The 21,953-nt window shown below is 44.0% G+C and overlaps 1 protein-coding gene across 1 annotated transcript in view; it reads left to right on the top strand.

Annotated features, from left to right (window-relative positions):
- Positions 1 to 21,953, top strand: part of OCA2 (OCA2 melanosomal transmembrane protein) — an 866,379-nt gene that overhangs the window by 127,926 nt on the left and 716,500 nt on the right. The window contains exon 3 of the mRNA XM_069204281.1: positions 18,868 to 19,056. Coding sequence (XP_069060382.1) covers positions 18,868 to 19,056 — 189 coding nt within the window. The remainder of the gene's footprint in view (positions 1 to 18,867; positions 19,057 to 21,953) is intronic.

Here is a 21,953-nt window from a genome sequence, read left to right as displayed (position 1 = left end):
CTAGCTTCCTAGTACTGAGTGCACATATACTTAACCGGGTTCTGTTTAGAGTGATCACTGTACTGTCCTTTCGGGAAAGAAAACAGTTGTGGTTTATTACTTCGAATAAAAGCAGCCCATTGCGAACTTCTACTTGTTAATTTGATCCCAGGTCTCCTATGGGATCTTAAGAAATAACCAGCAGAATAATTTATACTGACTCCTGTAGCCACACTGGTATTCTGTGAAACGTCAGACTTCTGTTTGTAGTGGTTAAATCATGTGTCGCAGTGGGACACCGAGCACTTGGTTCTGTTCGCAGCTCCAGTAGTCCTTCAATTGGTTGTATTTGCAATTTCCCTTTCTGCTAAGGAACTAGGCTGTTCGAGGCATGACTGTGTTTGACCAATTTGTTCAGTTTATTTTACCTGCTACCCTTGTGTATTTTCTGATTTTAATTGAGCTGGTAGCTTGAAGTTGTTTTAGCTTTCTCCTGTTAGTTTTTACTCTTCTACAAAATCTCCTCTTGACAAATTTGTTAACGATTCAAAGTACATTATTCCCAAAATCAGCCTGTGCTTGTATTCCGAGAATCCGTACTGCCTAGCTTATTGTTTGGGTCATGACTTTCCATTTTTTTTAAATCCCAGATATTTATTTGTTGTGAGCTTGGGTACATGATTGTCTGCTGTATGGCATTCAAATGAAGCCGCATGAATGACTGTGTACCTTCTAACTGTTCGGTGGCCTTCAGTGACTATTGTAGGGCAAAGCTAAACAGATTTATGGGCAGGTGACGCCATGAAGCCCATAAAAGCAGAAAGACACACCCATAGCCATTACCCAATTGGTATGAACAAATGCAGAGGTCCAAGTTTTTTAAAAATGTTTTATTATTATTATTATAAGATGTCCACCACTAGTGCTGTTGCATACCAGGGTTGGCCCTTACAGTGCGGTCCAGTCTTGTTCCACCTCATGCCTCTCTAAGACCACCCTACGATTTCTCTCTCATCTCTCTTCTGGGTTATTTTCTATCCCTGTTTTCTTCCTTTGTCACTTTTTTCCCTGATTTTTCTCTTCTTCACCCCTTTGCTTCTTTTCTCTCCTGGTCTGGGTGGTTAGCTGATGATGAAAAATAGCAGGGATCTGTGGGCTGGGGAACAATATCATTTTTAGTACCACAATGAGAAACAATTACTGGCTTTGCTGTCTGTGTGAATGGCAATCAAAAGAAAGTGCCTTTTTAAATACTTATTCAATACTTATTTACACAGTGAAAGCTGTTGTGTTGTCTTGCAAAAACAGCATTTTTCTTCTGTAAGGATTGAAGGAGAGCACAAAGGTGGGGAGAAGGCACCCTGAGCATTGCTACAGAATGGTGCCTTAGCCAGCATAGAAGTACTAAGTTCTGAGTATTGCTGGCACCAAACAAATATAGGATACACTAGTTCCCCTGAGAAAAAGTACACGTACCTGATCAAATCATGGTGGGTGATGAGAGCAATAAATGTTAACCCGTCTCTTGAAAGCTGTAGGAAAGTGCCCTAATTCTTAGCATGGTTACCCCCATTGTTTTTCCTGTTGTCAGTGTGTTTGACTGTGTCTACTGGGTTCCTGCTAACCCGGACCCCTGTAGTTATGCTCTCTCCTGTGAACTGTACCTTTTTTTTTTCCCCCACAATTGGCATACTAGTCCCCCCCATGTAAGTCCCTAGTATGTGGTACCAAGGTACCCACGGCATTGGGGTTCCAGGGCATCCCTATGGGCTGCAGCAGTTTTTCAGCCACTCATAGGGAGCCCATGCAAAGGATTCTGCAGGCCTGCCATTGCAGTCTGCGTGAAACGGGTGCATTAGTTTTAACTACAGGTCACTGCACAAGGTCACTGTAAAAGTCACCCCTGCGATAGGCCCTCCCTGCCCAGAGGGCAGAGTGCAGGTACCTGTGTGTGAGGGCACCTGTGCACTAGCAGAGGCACCCCCCCAAACTCCAGATCAATTTTCCTGGACCCTTTGAGTGGGAGGATGCCATTTTATGCATGTACTGGACATAGACCACAATGGTAACTCCGAACCTGGGCTTGTTTGGTATCAAACATGGCGGAATCATACCCCAATACTGTTGGAAGTATTGGCAGTATGATTCCATGCACACTGGTGGCTCCTTAGAGGACCCCCAGCATTGCTACTACCATTCTTACAGGATTTTCCGGGCAGTCCAAGCTGCTGCCACCCCTCAGACATGGCTCTGCCCTCCTGCTGCTGGATCTGATCAAGCCCAGGAAGGCAGAACAAAGGATTTCCTTTGGGAGAGGGAGGGACACCCTCTCCCTTTAGAAATAGTTGTTGCTGTCTTGGGAGGGATATCTTTCCCAAACCACTGGTATGCTTTGAAGGGCACATTTGGTGCCCTCCATGCATAAACCAGTCCACGCTGGTTGAGGGACCCCCAGTCCCTGATCTGGCGCAATACTGGACAATGGCAAGAGGGGTGACCACTCCCCTCTCCATTCAACCCCAGGTGTGGTGGTCAGAGCTCCTCCAGAGGGTCCCTGGGTTCTGCCATCTTGTTTCCAAGGTTGGCTGGGAACTCTGGAAGCATCTGAGTGGACATTCCAGGTAGGTGACTTCAGAGCCCCCTCCTGATAGGTGCTTACCTGGTTAGGTGACAGATCCCACTTTTAGGGCCATTTAGGGTCTCTCTTGGGTGGGTCCTCAGATTTGGCTTGCAAGACTCCAGCAGGACTCGTCTGCAACCTCCACTTTGACTTCTGGCCACTGGAACTGCGACTGGCCCCCTCCAGGAACCGGCAATGCTGCAATCAACCAAGAAGACTCTTCTGCAACTTTATTTCCACGACTCCTGCCAGCTTTGCGACATTTCCCCAGCCATGCATCCTCAAAAGACAGCAACTCTTCAGCCTGCACAAGAAGGAATCTCCCTTGGAGTGAAGGAGTCACTCCCCTGCACCCGCAGGCACCTACAGCAAACGATGACCAGCTGCGTGGATCTCCCCTCATCTTGAGCTGCCTGGATCCTGCATCACAGGTGGTGGTCCTTAGTATTCCTCTTGGTCCCCTCTGCCAGCTGTCCAACTTTGGTGGAGGTAAGCCTTTGCCTTCCCACACAGGACAGTACCCCTGTGCACCCCATCTTTTGCAGGTGCCAAGGCTTGTTGGCATCTCCTCCAAGGGATCTTCAGGCAACTTGCAGCTTCTGCCCTTAGCACATCTTCCTGCAAAGCCCAGCCTCCTGCGTGGTTCTCCGGTGGTGTGGAATCCTTTTGTAGTGCTATGTGGGTTCCTTCTGCTACTCCTGTGTCCCCGTCCTGTGGGACTCCTGTGGGTGTTGCCTCTGCTTTTGTGGGCTCTGTGTGACCCTGAGGGTCCCTTGTGACACCCCCTTCTGGGTTGAGTCCTCTTGAGCATTGCTGGTCCCCGGCAGGACCACTTTTCCACTTACCCCGAGTTTGCCTTTGCCAAGGCTTGTTGGCAGAATTCCTGCACTGACACCTGTCTGAAATCTTCACTCCAGAGTGGGACATCTTCTGCACACATCAGGAACTCTTCTCTGGTCCCAGGCCAGCAGTGCTGACCTGTTCTTCCTCCCCATCGACCAACTCTCGCAAGCACAGCTAGGTGGGTAGTAGCTCCCATTCCTCTTGGTCTCTACTGTGACTTTGGACTTGGTCCCCTCTAATCACAGGTCTTTCTTCAGGAATCCAATGCTGGTTTCTTGCAGTGTTGTCTGAGTGTCTTCTTTTTCTTCCTTTTGGGTGGTTTGAGGAACATCCAGTGATTTACTCCTGCTTTCCTGGTTGCTTGGGGGTGTTGTGGTACTTACCTCTGTGGTTTTCTAGTACCCCAGCTCCCCCCTACATGTTCTACTTACCTAGGTGGGGGTCCGCATTCCATTTTTTAGTTTATGGTTTGGGCTCCCCCTAGGGTCACTATTGGTTGTTGGTATTTGTACTGTTCTCTAACGTTTTCTATGCCAATTTCTGATTGCTAGTGTATATAATTAGTATATTACTTACCTCCTATTGGAGGATTGCCCTTCTAGTATTTTGTGGTATTCTGTTCCAAACATAGAGTACATTTATATTTGTACAACTGAGTGTTTTCATTCATGTGCAAGTGCTGTGTGACTACATTGGTTTTGCGTGAGCTTTGCATGTCTCGTAGATAAGCCTTGGCTTCTCATCTACAGGTACTTCTAGGGAGCCTGGCTCCTAGACACTGTCTACACTTTACTAAGAGGGGATACCTGGACCTGGTAGAAGGTGTAAGTACCTTGGGTATCCTTCACACACCAGGCCTGCTTCCTACAAAAGCTTAGTAAACTAATTTGTGAAATCAGCTGAGAAGCCCTGCAAGTGTAAATGACTAGCTTAGCCACCTGCAGGATGGAACGCAGAGCAGCAGTACAATAGTAGCTCCTTTGAGTATGTTCACTCACTCAACGCACTGATTTTTAGCAAATCCCATTTGACATTGATAGTTCAAGAAAGCCATGTGTAAATATCAAGGAACTAAGAAGATTAGATGAAAATACATTTTGTTGCTCTCCGTAGTAAGCCTCCAAACATGGCCAATTGTGAAGACTGGAAATGAATATCTCTGAAATGGAACCAAAAATGCTAAACTTGGTAAGTACCGGCCAATTGAAAGATACTAAGTACCTGCACTTCTCTGCAGAGGTGCAATGCTTTTAAATTGAGAGTACAGTCACTTCTCGGAAGTAAGCAGAAACTCTGGTATAGGGTTAACTGCACTCATTTTTCAATTTTTAGCACTGGTTACAACTTCAGAGCCCATCTCATGGACTGGTTCTGCTCCAGAGCTGGTCTTGCCCTGTGGAATGACCTACTGTAGTGCAGTGGTTCCCAACCTGTGGCCCGAGGACCCCTAGGGGGCAGCAAAGCCTGCTCAGGGGGTCAGTGACTGCTGAGAAAATTAAATGATATTAACAGATTAGGTCCCCAGCTTTCAGTAATGGCTCAGTGGGGGGGTCCCCGGATTCCAATAATGATTCAGTGGGGGTCCCCGGGTTCCAGTACTGACAGAGGGGGTCCACAGAAGTCAAAAGGTTGGGAACCACTGCTGTAGCGGATATGTAAAGCATTCTCACTCTTTTTCGATGAACAAATTAAGACACTCTAGTGTCTAGGTTAGTGAGAAAACACCTATTTTCATTCAAAAGAAAGATGTAAATAGTTTAAAAACATTCTCTTCAAGGATGTGTAATCGGTGATTAAACGAGTATGTGGAAGGATACTATATTGCTGTCCTCGTATCATACAAAGAAGAAAGAGATCACCCACAAAAATTGCCCACAGATCTACCTTTTGATGCTCTTGGGAAGGTGTTCTGCTAGGTACCCCGCATGCTTTCATTGATGAACCGGATATTTCACAGAGCGAACAGTGACTTCAGAGCTAATTAGTCCTGCTGGGATGATTCCGTTGCACTGTAGGTTAGACAAATGTTCGCTACACAAGGGTCATCCAAGCTATACCGCAGTTATTGATTTTTACATAACCTTGTCATAAGGATGATCAGCAAAATGTGGCATAAAATAGCTACTAGAAGTATTCGGAAGGGTCTTTTAAATTTGCTTAAATTGTGAGAAAACATTGCTATGCAAAGGGGCAGCATGTCTCCTCTAAAGCAGTGAAATATCTATTGCTACCACTTCTCCTAATTGCATGACTTGTAATATGTTTTCTTCATATGTTACTTCACGTGAGAATACAAATCAAATCTCAGATTAACAGATGCACAGTTTTTTCATGAGAAGAAAGCAAATAACCCGTGAAAAATTTACAAGAAATGTACATTTCCAGACGGAGAGCTAGCCATTCGTGACTGCCTGCTAAGGAGTGGCAAACATCAGTGTGTTCGAGTAGAACAGTAGTGAGCAATACAGGATGTGTATAACAAGGGTACAGCACAAGAGGGCCGAATGGCATGGAAAGAATCAACGTTGTGTCGGCTATTATGGTGTCAAATACAATTTCGAGCAATTTCGCAATCAACAGGTGGTGTTGAGTACTAATGGGAGCAAGTATGGATTAAAATTAATGTATACAAATAGAAAATTATAGGGTTTTATTTTGCACACCTGCTGTTTTCTTTATGGATCATGTTAAATCGAGAGGATGTTATCATTTTAGATTATCTATTGACCATGGTCTCCAAGCATTGTCCGGCTACGTAAGGTTATTTATTTGTTTAAAAAATAAAATAAACATATTGACGAGCAAAATCATTGTTTTTGAAAGGTGTCAGAAGGATGGTTGTTTTGTTTTCCAAGGACCACTTTGTCAGAGAACAGGTCTAGAATGCTACACTTTAACGCAACAGGGAAATACACATCTATCTTCTGTTGAGAGTGTATGAAACACACTACCAGCTCTCTCGTGGAAATCAATGTACTTGCGTAGTGTGAGAAAGCAGTTTATTCTTTGTGGTGGATGGTAGCCCATCACAAGTAGTGAGGTCAATCTTCTTGTTAGGCCCAGTAAAGGTTTCAGTAATTTAAACCAGAGCTCATCCCAAGGTATCTATGGGACAGAGCCATCAGGCTTAAGAAAATGTGTAAAACATTTGTAAGTACCAAACCAGTTTAAAAAAAAAAACTCCAATAAAAAACCCTTTGCAATTTATTTAAATAGAGGATATTTTAATGAACAAAATGACAAAAATCCGTTAAGGGGAACTGAAGACATGATTTTTTTAAAGTTTGAATTACATTTTTGTGTCCGGAAGAGCAAAGAGGCAACAACGGGCAGCTGGTTGAGCAAGACCTGGACAAAGGTAAGGTTGAAGGGAGATTGTCATGGAGTGCGGGTTGGATACAAGGCCCACATTGGTTCTGGTCTAAGAGTTAACTTCTGACGTAGAAGTTTTCTGAGAAGGTAGATCCTCAGCGGGGTACAGCAGCAGGCTGAATCCAAAGGCTTAGTCGTCAACGACAAGATGATGAAAGATGAGGTCTCAGTGAAGCAGTTGACTAAGGTAGCAAAAGATCAGCAAAAGAGGCTGGAGTTTGTGCAGGCTGTAACCGGAAAGGGTTATATGCTGTCATGCTGAATCTCATTTGCTGTTGGGGAGAAGAACATAGCTGGAGCAAAGTCTGGCCCACTAGTGATGCACCCACAGAGGATCAGTTTGGCAGGTTGGTTTGGGTCCTCTGTTGGTTCTCCAGGTAAAAATCCTTGAAAATGTCCTAACTTTTAGGGTTGGGTAAGAGGATTTGGGACTTACTCCAGCAGAAGCCACCAGCAGGGCCCAGAGCATGCTAAGTTTGAACGGGTTAGCTGGGCCCTTCAGGAAAGGGGGCTTCTTGCAGATTGTGTCCTTGATGCTTAACTAGTCAGCCAACTGATCCTTGGAGTCCATTTCTCAGTCCTGGGTACAAGTGGTAGCAGGTCCAGCCCTTAGTGTTCTCCTCCTAGGTCAAACCAGCAGGTGCAGTCTTTCTTCTGCCTTCCATTGGTCTGGAGCTGTTTAGAAGTGGGCACTGGGAGTACCACACTTATCCCCAGTGTTAGCCTGTGAGTGAGGGAAGCTCCTGCCCACTCCCTAACCAATGCAGTAAGTGTTCCTAGGGGTTGACCCATTTTGAAACACTTGTGTTTATTGGAAAACCATCCCAGAGGGTTCTCCTTTACCTAAAACCAACATGGCAGAACCTTCCTTCCCCTGCGCAGAGCGCCATGTATCCAGCCAGAGGCATGGTAGCGATAATGGGCAAACTCTCCCCTATGGCTACTCCAGAACAGTTCTTTGGCAGCTTCCCTTCCCACTGGGTTTGGAGATAGGCTGGCAATTTAGACAAAAAGGGAGGCCGGCCGGCCTGTCTGCCAGTGGAACCCTTTAGACTGCTTTGAATCTTTGGAAGGCCCATTACTGGGGCAGCCATGCACTCTACAAATCTTGTTGACATAACTCAGGAAGGAGCTGGGCAAAGCCCTGAGGCCATCCAGCTTAGGTAGGAAAAACCTCTCCACACACCCTTAGCCCTATCAATGTCCACTGTGTGGGAGCAATTCACATATCACTACAGGGGAGCCATTAACAGTCAAGTGACGCTGAATGCTAGCTAGGCAGGAAAATGAGAAATTTCTAAAAGTGTATTTTTCCTAACCGTGACATAAAATTCACTTGCTCGTTGTGGTGGATTTAAATTACTTATAAAATCAATACTTAAATCCATTTCCTAGCTGTTCCCAAACCGATGGTGGACTAGAGTGTAACCCAAGGTTTTCCTATGGGAAAACCCGCCTTGCCACAGCGAAATGCTACTGTGGGGGATGGGTGTTCACAGCCAGGACTTATAAAATATAAATTATAAATGTCCTGCTTTTTTGCTTTTTTTTTATTGCCATGCGCCCTACCCTATGGGCATTTAGGGCCTACTTTGGGGGTTATTTCTAAGTATTAAAAAGGACGTTTTTTCACTTCCAGGCTGCAGGGACAGGCCAGAAGAAATGCTTGCATTGTTAATTTAATGGTGGCACGATATGTGCTGCAGCCTGCTAGCGACATTTAACTTGCAGGCCCTGTGCAAGCTTTGTACCATATACTAGAAACTTCTAGGTAAGTTAAAAATTCAATTTAGGAGTACACCAAATTTCAACATGTGTGAGGGGTCAGAGTTCATACACTGGGCTTGGTTAGCAGTGTCCCAGGGCACAGAGTAAAAATACAGCAACAATAATGGAACAAAAATGGCGGTGATTAGGCCCAAAAAAGGCACATTCCTAAATGTAACAAAAGCCTTTTTTCAAAAATGCATGAGAACATTTTAAAATCCTTTGGAACAATTACATGCTTACCAGTGAGTGAAGCTCTGTGTAAACAGAGTTGCCTATAGTTCTGGGAGCCATAATTCAGTTGGCGTGGGAAGAGAGCTATCTAAGTCAAGCAGCACCTTATACAATGAGAAAGTACAGAAAGAAGAAACTGTGTATCCATATATTCATTGTTTTTTAACTTAATGAAAAAAAGCTTGAATACGCATTAAACATGATCTTTTATTGTGTTAAAATAAGAACCGAACAAAACGGGGTATTAGATGTGGATTGGTAGGCTCTAGCTATGATGTAGATATTTCAGTGCACAAAAATTGATCTTCATTTAATTAGACTATTTATCTGTGTGGATGTTAATTGACCTTTCACTTTGAAGGTTCTTCTTAAACTTGCAAAATCAGGATTTACCAATAAGGATCAATTCAGGAAAGTGAGAGGCACTCAAACATAATGTAGATGTATAACGTCTCCTAATTTCAGTAGAGCATTTTAGTCATGATGCCTGCGTGGCCTAATGAACAATGAAATTGAAGCTGATTTCTTAAGGCTACAGCTCTTGCGTATTGTCACACTTCCCATAGAAATAGAACAAGAAAAACTCCTTGTGGCTTTTTCTTGTATATGAAATCTAAACAGGTTCAGCACATTCATAAACACTCATTTACTAGGACAAATCTAAAAACGGTTTGTAAAAGAAGAGCAACTCCATAATGGTGCATTATCGATGGCAGGGATAAAACAAGTGTCAATGATTGTTTTGCATGTTTCAATTCACTTATAAGATACATAGGATGTTTCTCATTTTACGAGAAATTTAGTAGAGTGGGAGCTAGTGCTAGGTTACCAAAGATACATGCACTGACTGTAGTGGAGCAGCTGGAAAAAGCCCAGTGGTACCACACCTAACAGAGCGTGTTGTAGAAAATGTGAACAGCACTGTTGAAATTGACCGTCTTTTGCGTGCTATTCCCCAAAATGTTTTGCCTTCACTGTCCATTTTTGCTGAACCAATTTTTGTTGGCATTAAGGCTCTGCACACTTTACTCCTGCTAAGCAGTAGTGAAGTGCCATTGCCCTTGCTTCCAAACATGGTAAAAGTGGTATACACAGAATAGCCATCTTAAATTTACCTATGAACATAGTGCAACTACATGTACCCAAGGCCTTTAAAATAAATGCTGCATGTGGGCATTAGCACTCATTGTGCCACTCACTAAAGTAAAACCTGTCTTTTGCCTGCCATTTAAGTCTGTAGTGCAGTTTGAATCTGCTATTTTGACCTAGTTAAAATAAACCTTTGCCAGGCCTAAGCCTTCCGCTTTAATACTTAAAAATCACCCAGAGAGTAGGCCCTAAAGTCACAGAGGGCAAGTTGCATGGTATTTAAAAAGTAGGACATCTAGACAGAAGTTTTACATGTCCTGACTGAAAAACTTCCCAAAGTGTTGTGTTTTTCACTGTGGCAAGACTTGCCTGCCCTTTAGACAGAGAAGATCAAACCTGGTGAATAGGGAATGTTAGAAATGGGGTCCTTGGTTGGCAGTCAGGTTACCCCCTGTCTAAGCAAGGACTCTCACTCTAGTCAGGGTAAGTCGAACACAATCCAAATTATCCTGTGCCCACCCTCTGGTAGCTTGGCACTGAGGAGTCGGGCTTAACTTGGAAGGCAATGTGTAAAGTATTTGTGCAATAAATCATGCAATAACACAGTATAACACCAGAAAAATACACCACACAGTGTTTAGAAACATATATAATATTTATCTGATAAGATGCAGGTCAAAGCGATCAAGATGCAATAAGTACATGTTGAAATATCACTGTGAAAATTATATAAAGAGTCTTAATTTTTTTTAAAGCAACAAATGTCTGTTACAAGCACAAAGTACCTGGTTTGCGTTCAAATTCTCTGCAAGGGACTGCAGAGGAGCAGATGCATGGAAAATGCGAAGGTGTGCGACGATTTTTCCGGCGCACACCGATGATGCATCGTTGTTTTCACGCAGGGCAGGTTTTGCTTCGATTTCCAGCACGTAGACTGTGATCCTCTTCGGGTTGCAGGGTTTTCGGACACCCCCGGAACGATGTGTTGAAATCCGGCACTTGCAGGACAGAGCCATAGGGGCTGTGTCGCGGCAGGCACTGTCGATTCCCCTCAGGAAGTTCCATCCTGTCTGCCAGGGTCCCAGTAGGGGGTGTGGCAGTCCTTTGTGTGAGGGCAAGCTACTGTCCTTTGACATGTAAGTGCCAGGCCCTCCACCCTCCCAGCCCAGGAAGACCCATTCAGTATGCAGATGTATGCAAGTGTGACTGAGCATCCTGTGTTTGGGGTTGTCTGAGTGAATGCACAAGGGAGCTGTCAAGTAAACCTAGCCAGACGTGGATTGTAAAGCACAGAAGGATTTAAGTGTAGATAAATGCTCACTTTCTAAAAGTAGCATTTTTAAAATAGTAATATAAAATCCAACTTCACCATTAAGCAGAATTTTTTTATCACTATTCTGGCTATACTAAATATGACCTGGCTACTCCTTTCAGATAATAATCTACCACTCAACAGTATATGAGGGTAGCCCTAATGCTACCCTATGAAAGGAGCAGGCCTCACAGCAGTGTAAAACGAATTAAGGAGTTTTACACTGCCAGGACATGTAGGACCCAAATGTTCATGTCCTGCCTTTTACCTACATAGCACCCTGCCCCATGGGTTTCCTAGGGCCTACCTTAGGGGTGACTTACATGAAGAAAAGGGGGGTTTAAGGCTCGGCAAGTATTTTTAAATGCCAAGTAAAAGTGGCAGTGAAACTGCACACACAGGCACCGCAGAGGCAGGCCTGAGACATGGTTATGTAGATGGCACAACCAGTGCTGCAGCCCACTAATAAAATTTAATTTACAGGCCCTGGGCACATGTAATGCACTTGACTAGGGACTTACAAGTAAATTAAATAAGCCAGTTGGTTATGAGCCAGTGTCACCATGTTTTAAGGAGAGAGCATATGCTCTTTAGCACTGATTAGCAGTGGTAAAGTGTGCAGAGTCCTAAAGCCAGCAAACATGAGGTCAGAATAATTTGAAGGAGGAAGGCAAAAAGCTTGGGGGTGACCCTGTAGGACGGCCATTTCCAACAGGGAAGTACTGACCAGAACCAGTAAGGGTTGGACAAAGAGATGAACCCTACACACAAGCTGGCACTGGGTATAAAAGTGGCACCTTCAGAATCTCACACTAGACACTCCTGGACCTGTGGAGACTCGGAAGGAGGACTGCCCTGGTGCTTGAAGGAAGACTGGACCTGCTTGTCTTGAATACAGGACCCCAGAAGTGACTAAGCGTCATTTGGCTGGCCTCGTGTTTGAGCTATGGGAGACAACAAGCTTCCAGACACCTTTCCCTGCAACTGTTCAGCTGGCCAGTACCAACTGGACCCCTGGATCAGAGACTCTGGGCTCTTTCTGACAAAAAAGAACAATCCCTGGTCTCCTAGCAAACTTGAGCGGACTTCAGAGTCCAATGTGAAAATCGCATCTGTCCACTGATGAGACCTTCCCGGATACAGACCCCAGACTTCACCACCTGGAGCGCTTTGTTTTGGCGACAACAACTGCTCAGTGTTTCCTGCTAACATGACGTTCTGATTGTCAAGCAGCAGTTTGTGCTGATGACCGAACCACCAAAGCCAGGTTCCAACCTAGGCCTATGGCTTCAGCAACCTGCCCTCTCTGGGACCGGCATGCAGTCTGAATGCTGACTCGTCTTGTTGACGAGTGCTTCTTGCATGAAACTGGACTAAGTTATAAGATCAATTTTCCAGAGGGACGAACCTGGTCCCTGTATTCGACCTGCGCTCCATTGTGGTCAGCCTTCATTTTTTTACTTTAACCTGGTCCAGCATGACCAGATAACCGTGAATGGTGCTTTGTGCTTTTTAGTACTATTTCTTCTGAAATGTTTAAAGATTTATATGAACAGTTTTACTTATTGGACTTTTGTCACTTTTGTGACATTTTATTTATTACAAAATATTTATTTTTCTAAATTAGTGTGGGATGTTCCGTGTTGTATTTTCACTTTCTTTGAGTGCTGAATAAATGCTTTATACATTCCCTCTAAGCTGAGCCTGACTGCTTTCATGCCAAGCTACCAGAGGGGTGAGCACAGGTTTATTTAGTGACTGTTGTGGTTCACCTTAGCACAGATTTTTGTGACACTTCTTGAGTACTTCTTCTCAAGCCTGATACACAAGTACTTAAAATTGTAACCAAGTACAAGGCAATACAGCACGATAAAAGAAAGTCAACAAATTGCACTAATAATTTGTTGATAGACTCTTGGTTGAAACAATGGCATTTTTATTCAGCAGGCCCCCCCCCCGTAAACGTCCAAATGCTGATGTAAAAAAAAAAAAAAAAAAAAAAAACTGCTTATTATTTGAGGGGGAGAGACTCCCACTTAAGTAACACGCCTTTTTTGAGCAAATGAGTTTCCTGCAGTATGCATATTTGGCAGCCAGGATCTCTAAGGAAAGATAACCGGGTGCTTGCTTTCACTGGCACATTGAGGCCCAGTACAGTTAGACTCCAGAATTTGATTTAATCTTTTGGGGTGTTCTATGTGCAAACCTCCTTGTGACACCAGGAAGTGCACCTGCTCCCACCCCGGTGCTGTCAAGTTTCACTTACAAGTCAAACACATTTTTATTGTCAAGATCTTAGGATGGTCCTCCGCACCCCCCTCCAAAACTTTCCCAACTTATAAACTCATAATCAAAAACCGTTTCTGTCAAACCACGGTCTTAGACTCATTTGGACTCCTGTGAAGTCCAAAACTATGCTGTGAAGGATTAGTCCTCTTAATCTTCGCCCCACTTAGGCACCACCTGTTTTTACCATCTTTCTGCTTTCTCCTTTAGCACTTTTATCATTGATGCAAAAGGCAGTCAGCCCCCTAACTATTTGAGCTTGTCGCTGGCCTCTTTTAGTTGATCAAGCGCCACTTGTCTCTTTGCTGCCACCGGGTCTTGTCTTCTAATGGCTTCCCATTCTTCTTGGTGGATTGCATCCTACTCCATTGTCGAGGACACTGAGGATGGGTCCCAACCAACATTTATGCCTCTGACTTGGGAGTTACTGGGTTATATTGCTCCTCTTATCTAGTTTCTGACATAAGAGACTGCAGTTGATATTCTGATCCCCTACAATAGAAAATCCTGAATGGTCTACCCCACATGTGTTTAATGTCTTTGCTCTTCAGGACCTCGTGACAAGCTTAAACTCTTACTGCTTTTTCAGGGTGATAACGGAAGGGTCCTGGACGCGAGTGACAAATTATGGCCCTAAAAGTGATTTCATCCATATTCCTGGTGACTTTTACGATCTTTCTTGTGGTAGTTATGAAGGCATGCCAAAATGTCAGGGTCCTGCATAGTGCAAGTGAATCTCCTGTTTACCTGATGAGTGTGGTCAAGAACTATGTCTTCTACATCTAGACTGGGGAGCATGTTCTTGATAAAGCCCCCTGTCACTTCCATCTTCTGGGTCAAGGAATTCCTTTAATGCGAACATTGTGTTCCTGTTAGTACTTTTCATTGTCTTCCAGTTAGGCATATAAGTCTTTTGATCTGTCCTTTAGTATGAAAACCTCCTGCATAGTTTCCATCTCTTCTGCCGTGTGTTATGAGTTTACTCAAGCGTCATTACTTTGTCTTAGATTTCTTGTCATGTTTGAGGAATTTAATATCTGAAGGCACTTCTTCCTACCTTGCTGTGAGGTCCTCCATCAACCCTTGAAGAGCTGCTCCATGAAGGATCGAGTGCTTGCAGGCTGAGTCTTTGTCACATCTTGATGTGCGTGTGTTTCTTTGGCTGGGGAGAAAATCACTGGTTTTTCTGTGCCTTCCTGTACATGGCAAGCTTGGCTGGCGATGTCCTGATGCTGGAGTCTTTCTTTCCCATGTTGGAAGCCATTGCAAGTCAAGGGTGTTCATGAGGCTCACAGTGAAGCTGTGTTGCTTTGTCAGATGAGGGCTGAGTCCCACCCCACATTCAAAAGGCCCCCATGGGTCTGCCAGTAGCCTCTCTTTAGGACACCTGATCTCACCTCACAAAGCCAGTGTTATGCTCTTCCTTTTGTTGGTTGTGACCTAATTCCTCATGACTAGACCCTCTGTGCTTTATCTCTCTATTCATGATGGGCCTATAGTGAGCCTTTCTTATTGAAGCTTTCTCCTTCTCACCTCTCTGCTGCGCACCCCAGTCAATTACTCCTGTCCTAATCTAAGGCCTTGTTACAAGCTGTATTTAACTTCATTTAGTGATTCCAGGGGTGAGGTTTGTCTCACAACGTTAGTGCCCTGTTGGATTGGCAAGTTCTTAATCAGTCCCTGTATGACACTTGGGAAAGTCCCTCTCCGTGCTTCCCCTAGTCTGTCTCCTACATGCTTCGGTTCACTTCCTGCCATACCCTATGATTTGCTCCTGCCTGCTCTAGGCCTGTGAGGTTGTGGTTTTGAGAGCTAGGCGCTACCCTGAGGGTCTTGGTCAAGGGGTCCCCTGCAGTCACTGCTCGAAAGGCACGGTCCACGCAACCCCGCTCCGTCCCTCTTGAGGTCTCCCCGGATGAGATTGAGACCCTGCGCCAACCCCATCTAATATGCTGTCTTCTCCCTCCAACATCCTTTTAGATCTGTGGTTTTCATGCTGTGCTGGGGCCTCACCACTACCACAGTGCGTGTTGCCTCTTTGCTCCAGTGATGTGAGACACTGTGCCAATTATTCTTCCCGCAACACAACCCCCTCCACTCCCCCCCCCCCCCCAAGGGCACTCCACCCCTTGTGCACTGCACCAGCAGTTATCTGTGCTGCTGGTCAATTCCTGCTGGTGGAGTCTCTCTCTCAGTGGAGCCCTAGGCAGTGGTCTTTCACTCTCATCTTGGGGTCCTAGCTTTAACACAGCTGTGGCGCCTTACTGTGTGGGAATTCACAGTACTGTCTGTGAAGAGCTGTGCTGATGCAAAGCGGGCTTGGACAGAGTAGTGGCCTACTTCGCCATCTTGGCTCCTTACTGCTGAGATGATTTGATGGATGGGAAGAAGAGATTTTTTTTTGTTAAACCGGTCTTCATAGTCTGTGATATACCAGGAGATTTTTGAGAAAGCTTTGCTCTGATATCCCAAATTCTTCTTGTGACAGGAAATACCCATGTGCATGTGCTGAAATATCTGGAAATATGATGCATTTAACAGTAGGTGTGCTATTGGGAAGGTTCATTATGAACATGGTTCCAGACTTTGTGGTGGCCGCACTAGATTGTTTGGACATGGTAATGTTGGTTTATAATGTGCCAATGGCAAATGATGTTGTGGAGCATTGTCTCAGTTTTTTTGATTGATTATGGAAGCTAGTGTTTTCCTACAAAATCCCTGCTCCTTTCTTAGGTTGTAGCCTTATTTCATATGGTGCGGAGGGTAGCTCTATGTAGGAACTATTATAACTGGAATTAGATTGACTGAATGAAGATATTGGGAGCCTTAGTACATATGCATATGGAGACACACAAAAACAAAACTCTGCATGGAATATATGTTCTAATCAGTCTAAAGTTAAAGGGCTGTTGTCCAGTCATTATGGTACTCTAAGACTTCCTCTAGTTTCTGGTCATCCTTACTGAATTGTAATATCTGCACCTCATCTTCCACCATCGCAGGAGAGGGAGACAACTGTAATAAGGGGATGTTGGTATGATTGAATTGTTATGACCACGGGGGGATGTTGGATGGCTGTGGCCAGGTCAATGCTATAATTTAGGAGGAAGGTGGCCCAAGATTTTTGATTGGTCCATAATTTCAGACTGTAGCCGAGCAAAGAACTATTGTAGTGCCACATTGATCAGTAATATCAGCCAGCACAGGTTGTTGATCAGTATGCAGCTCATCAAACTCCCTGCAGATAGTCAGGGGCTAAGATCTGTTGGGGGCAGGGGGAGAGGTGCTAGGATTAAACATACATATGTATAGCACAAATGTATCCTAAATGCAATGGAGTGCTCCACAGGGTCAAAGATAGACAATGAGCAATCAAAGGGGTAGCTGGATTCGGAGAGCAGAAGTGGACTGTTTCTTAATGATGGTGTAGCATTCTTTAAGGGTGTCTATTTTCAGACCTTTTCTAAATTGGGGCAGATGCATAAATTGAAGAAACTTTTTTTATTGTTTTATTTATTCTTTTGCAGTGTATCTCCATTCTAATTCTCCCCCCCCCCCCCCTTGTTATGGTGTGTTGAGGGCCACCGGCGATGGGGAGCTTGTCAACCAACTGTGTGATGGGTGCTTGATTGTGGTGTTATTGTAGGCGATGCAGCTGGTTTCAAAGATGCTGTGGATGCTTGAGTGTGATGCCATTGTAGGTGATGCAGCTGGTTTTAAAGATGGTGTGGCTGGGAACGGTAAGACAGTGAAGTTCCATAAAGGAGGGTGTGATGTGGTCATATTTTTTCATGGCCTTGATGTGTACTGTGTTCTCACGGTTACCCCAAAGAGTTTGGGCAGCTTGGAGTCTGGAAGGCCATACAGCAGTTCATTGCCACTACCCAGATGAAAGGCTCTTGGGACCGTTTCAGACTTTCCTCAACCATATCTGAATTCCGATGTTAACGAGTCACGGGATGGAGAGGAATTGCTTTCTTTAACCATGCATGGTCTACAATATTTACTTCTGACAGCTATGTTTCTATTCAAGCAACTTCCAATTGTGAACATTCTACTTTGGAAATAAATGTGAAAGTAAGTTCTAACCAGATTTTCCTTCCCAAATGCTGCCAATGTTCAACATTGCACGTCACAAAAGAACGTGTAAGAAAGCACCATGGTGGATTTTCCAGCTGGAAACAACATCATGCACAATTCTGTTGGTGGAATTTCTGCCGATAAATTTGATCAGCTCAATTTTACACCTTCCACTTAAAATGTGATGTGTCAAGGGTAGAATGAGCAGCTCTGCGTCAAGTGACACCTTCGGCTACTCCTGGCTGTTTGTCCAACAACACATTGCCTTTTAGCAGGGTTTGCCTCTGGTGCCTCTGAGTGCTAGTAAGGATCTTTAGGTGGCAATTAGAACTGTATCCCAATCCATGTATTCAAGTTCTAGGGTTTCTTTTTCAGACTGTGTAAATCGTTTACGTAATGGACACCTTTAGTATCTTCTGAGACTACATCTGTGGAAAGGATGTTCAGTTGGTAGGTACCTACAAACCTCTGAAGATCTATTGAATTGCAGCAATAGACACAATAAAGGAATGTAATAAATTCAGCCAGAGAAAGTTCGAGAACCTCTTGTCCATGAGGGGACAAAATTGTCAGCTAATCAGTCTGTCCTGCTTAAATGTGTCTTTCACCTTACTGTTAAGCAAACATGCAATTTTTGGCCTGAAAGCACTGTGTGCAGAAGTGAGGTAAGGCGGTAATGTAGGGATTAAGTGGCAGGTTGACACAGGGTGCCATATATGTAAAGTATGCCTGTTCATTTACAGTACTAACACCTTTGTTTGGTTTAGTCTGGTCTTTGGGGATGGATATTTTATTGCACATTGGATAGCAAGCCCTTTAATTTTCCATGACCATTTGATTTTGTTACTGTGAAAACTAACGCTGCTCCAAGCTACCACCATTAAATGCTAAGATTAATGTAAGGAGTAATGAATTTGTCACTGATTAGGTAGAGACCTCAATATGACCGAGTCCTAGATGTTAGAGTACAAATTGAATATTTTCTAGTCAATTGCTTATCATACTTGCCATTCTGAGTGCACACCCACTTCCAAGGTAGTGCTACTATTTGTGATTGTCTGTGGATTCACTTTCAGGATATCAAATTCATCCTTTTCCGCGTGGACTTATTATTTTTTATTTTTAATCCAATGTTTCCTCTCCTAGCTCCTCTAGTTAGTGGTGATGTTATTTCACGTAAGTTACTTTTGAACCTTTGGAGAAAAAAATGTTGAAGTCTTTTGTCATTCAGAATATGCAATGTATTATATTGTTGATATAATTTTGATTTTAACTGTTTTCCCAGGGTCGAATGCACAACCCTCCTTAAGCCCCAAGTTAGTACCGACGAAGAGTCGTGGGAAAACAGCTCTGCGGAATTTGAGCAAAGGTGTCGGCTGGGAAGTGAAGTTGACAGTTTGTCTAGATCTGCTTCCACTGAAAAATGTGAATTCCTGGACAGTCTTCATATGAAAATAAATCTTTCGAATGTGAGGTATGTGATTATGAAATTTAAGTTGATTATTCATTCCGTTTTTTTTTTCCTCTTTGCATTCTGCTACCTGTAGACAGAAAGTAAATACTCTTCTCTTCACACAGTATTTACCACCTTACTCTTTAGGAGGCCAGGTTCTGCTAGTCTCATTGTACATGCACTTAAAACATAGGTTTGGTTCTCATCCATCTGTTCAGCTTACTGTACCTGACTGGCTAGGTTTATTACCTAGGGACGGTCACCGCTAGTTAGTTCTAGTTAGGACCAAGTTTCTATATATTTTTTTTTTGCTGGCCTGTATCTTTGGCGCCGGTTGATCAATCTTCAAGAAATGGTCCCAAAAAATACGACTCACTTCAGCTGCTGTCTGGAAAGTTTTGGGGTTATCCGTCAAGCCGAGGCTAAGGAAAAGGGTGTGTGCCAAAAAGTGTTTTCCATAGGGATTTTGAACATGACTACAACCCGAACGGCTGGACGGAATTACATTAAATTTGGCAGAAAGCTAGCTCTTGGCCCAGAAGGAGCCCTTTTTGTTATTTGGTGTAAATCCATTCATTAGTTTTTGAAATATTAAAGAAAAGCCAAATTTGTGTGTGTATATGTGTATGTATATGTGTGTGTATGTATATATGTGTGTGTATGTGTGTGTATATATATATATATATATATATATACACACACACACACACACACACACACACACACACACACACACACACACACACACACATAACATGAAGGCTCTACAAACCCTCCCGATTTTGTGCTGAGATCTGATTGGCTGCCAACACTTCAACAAGGAAGTGTTGGCAGCCATCTTGGGACTCCGCTTCAGCCGAGTGCCAGAAAAAAAGATAAGAAAAGGAGGTAGGATAGGAATACCCTGACCTGTTAGCTCTGGTGCTGGGGTTTCAGAGGGACCCACCTGGAACAAAAAAGTGCTTTATTTTTAAAAAAAATTTTTTTTTAAGAAAGCCCCCATATGGGCCAGGTCCTGGGAGCATGTTAAAAATAGAGGAAGGGGGGTGCACAGTCCCCTTCTTGCGGTTTATTCATGCTCCAGGGACCGCCACCTCCTTGGGGCTTAATTTACATAGATTGCAGCGGGGTGTGCCCCCCCCCCCCATGTCTTTGGGGACCACTACCTCTCTGGGCCTTATATTCAAGGCCAAGGGAGGCAGTGACCCGCCAGGTCAAAGCAAACTCTCCCTCCCGCAAGCGTGAGCTTTCAAACAGCTCTCGCTTGCTGGGAGCGGAGGATTTCTCTGTTTCCTTGCCAGCAGAAATATTTAAGGCCTGTCCCCAGGGTCAAAATCAGCCAGGGAAGGGGGGGGTGGTCTGCGTGGCCCTCCTCCATTTACTAAAAGCCAGGCCCTGGGAGATGAGGTCCTCTGTGCCATAATCTGCCTGGGAAGGGAGCTGCACCCCCTTCCCATAGAATTTCTGGTGGGCCAAGGGGCTGGGGTCCCAGGGTCCACAAATCAGCTGTGGGAGGGGTGCACCCAGACCCCCTTCCTCCACACTGGTAACACTTTCTAACCAGTAGAAAGTGCTCCAGTTGGATAGACATCTTGTGCAAAACTGTGGACTCTTGTTGGATAAATGAGCAGGTGAGCTTCTGTTCTGGCCAAAATGCTTATTTCACAGAAATTAAACATCAACAGGAAACGCTTAAAAATATAAACGTAGCAGGTGCCCCGGTTGAAGCTCCACTTCTAGAAAGGACAAATGATCCTTTTTACTGGGCTTGGTGAAGACAAAGCAAGTGTTTACTTTCTGATTCCATATTGAAAAACAATCTGAAATCCTTTGTGCCGGTGAATGCATCTTTCATCTGTTGGAGTGCAATCAAACACTTCCACACCTAGACAGACAAGCTCACAGCCACTCGCACCCAGAGACAGCCTTTCACACCTATTGTCATACCCAGAGTGACAGGCACTTTTGCCAACTCATGCCGCACACATCAGAAGGTGGTGGTTGGATTAAGATATAGTAAGGAAAAATACTTTACGCAAAAAAAAAAAAAAAAAGATTCACTGGAAAAAAAAGGTTACAGAGACGTTATAGTTAGGAAATAGACTTAAAAAAAAAAACCTTAGAAATTCCCTTAAAAAGCCAAATTACAGCGACCTTGAAGTTTGTTTGCGACTCAAACTGGGAAATATGAGAGGCTTGATATGCAGAAATCACCATGTCCTTATTGTAAACATCACAAACCATTCTTTGACTGGTAAAATGCAAATGCTTTCCTAAGTGTTCAAACTGGTGAAACTAATCACTCTAAATGAGAACCTCCAGCACTTTAAATTGCTTTGTCAGGGTCATCACACTTGAGAAAAAAGTCTACACCAATCTGCATGCTGCATTTACTTTCCTTATACTGTAAATTATATAACGTTTGTGCTAATATACTTTTTTTGGCGGTGGTGATGGAGTACACCGTTGGTGGTCGTGACATAGGTAGGTACACTCCTTGTACATCGTGTTGCACAATGAACAAAGCTGTATTAAGCAGGGGTCCCCTGATCCATAAAAATATTTTCTGCCATAAATATACATTTAAGATTTAAAACACCTCAATTTACACCTCCCTGGAAGTCACAAAAGAATTTCTGGTAGGTTCACAGGGATCTGCTACTGCCTGTTTCTTTGCCTTGGGTGCAGACAGTGCTTTAAATGGGCTGGTACTGAGTACGGCACTTTATTTCGAGAGGGAGAGTACCTGCACTTCTCAAGAAAAACATAATACTTTCCATTGGAGAGTATCGGCACTTCTCAGAAACAAGCAGGTACTCTGATACAGAGTACCTGCACTTCTATTTTTACATTTCAAGCACTGGGTGCGGAGAAATCCTTAGTATAAATCGCGTGCAAAGGGTGGGAACCTACACTGT

Source organism: Pleurodeles waltl, chromosome 8, assembly GCF_031143425.1.
Source record: "Pleurodeles waltl isolate 20211129_DDA chromosome 8, aPleWal1.hap1.20221129, whole genome shotgun sequence".
Taxonomy (NCBI): Eukaryota; Metazoa; Chordata; class Amphibia; order Caudata; family Salamandridae; genus Pleurodeles; species Pleurodeles waltl.
Note: the sequence above shows the minus strand (reverse complement) of the source record. Positions and strands in the feature narration are given on the sequence as shown.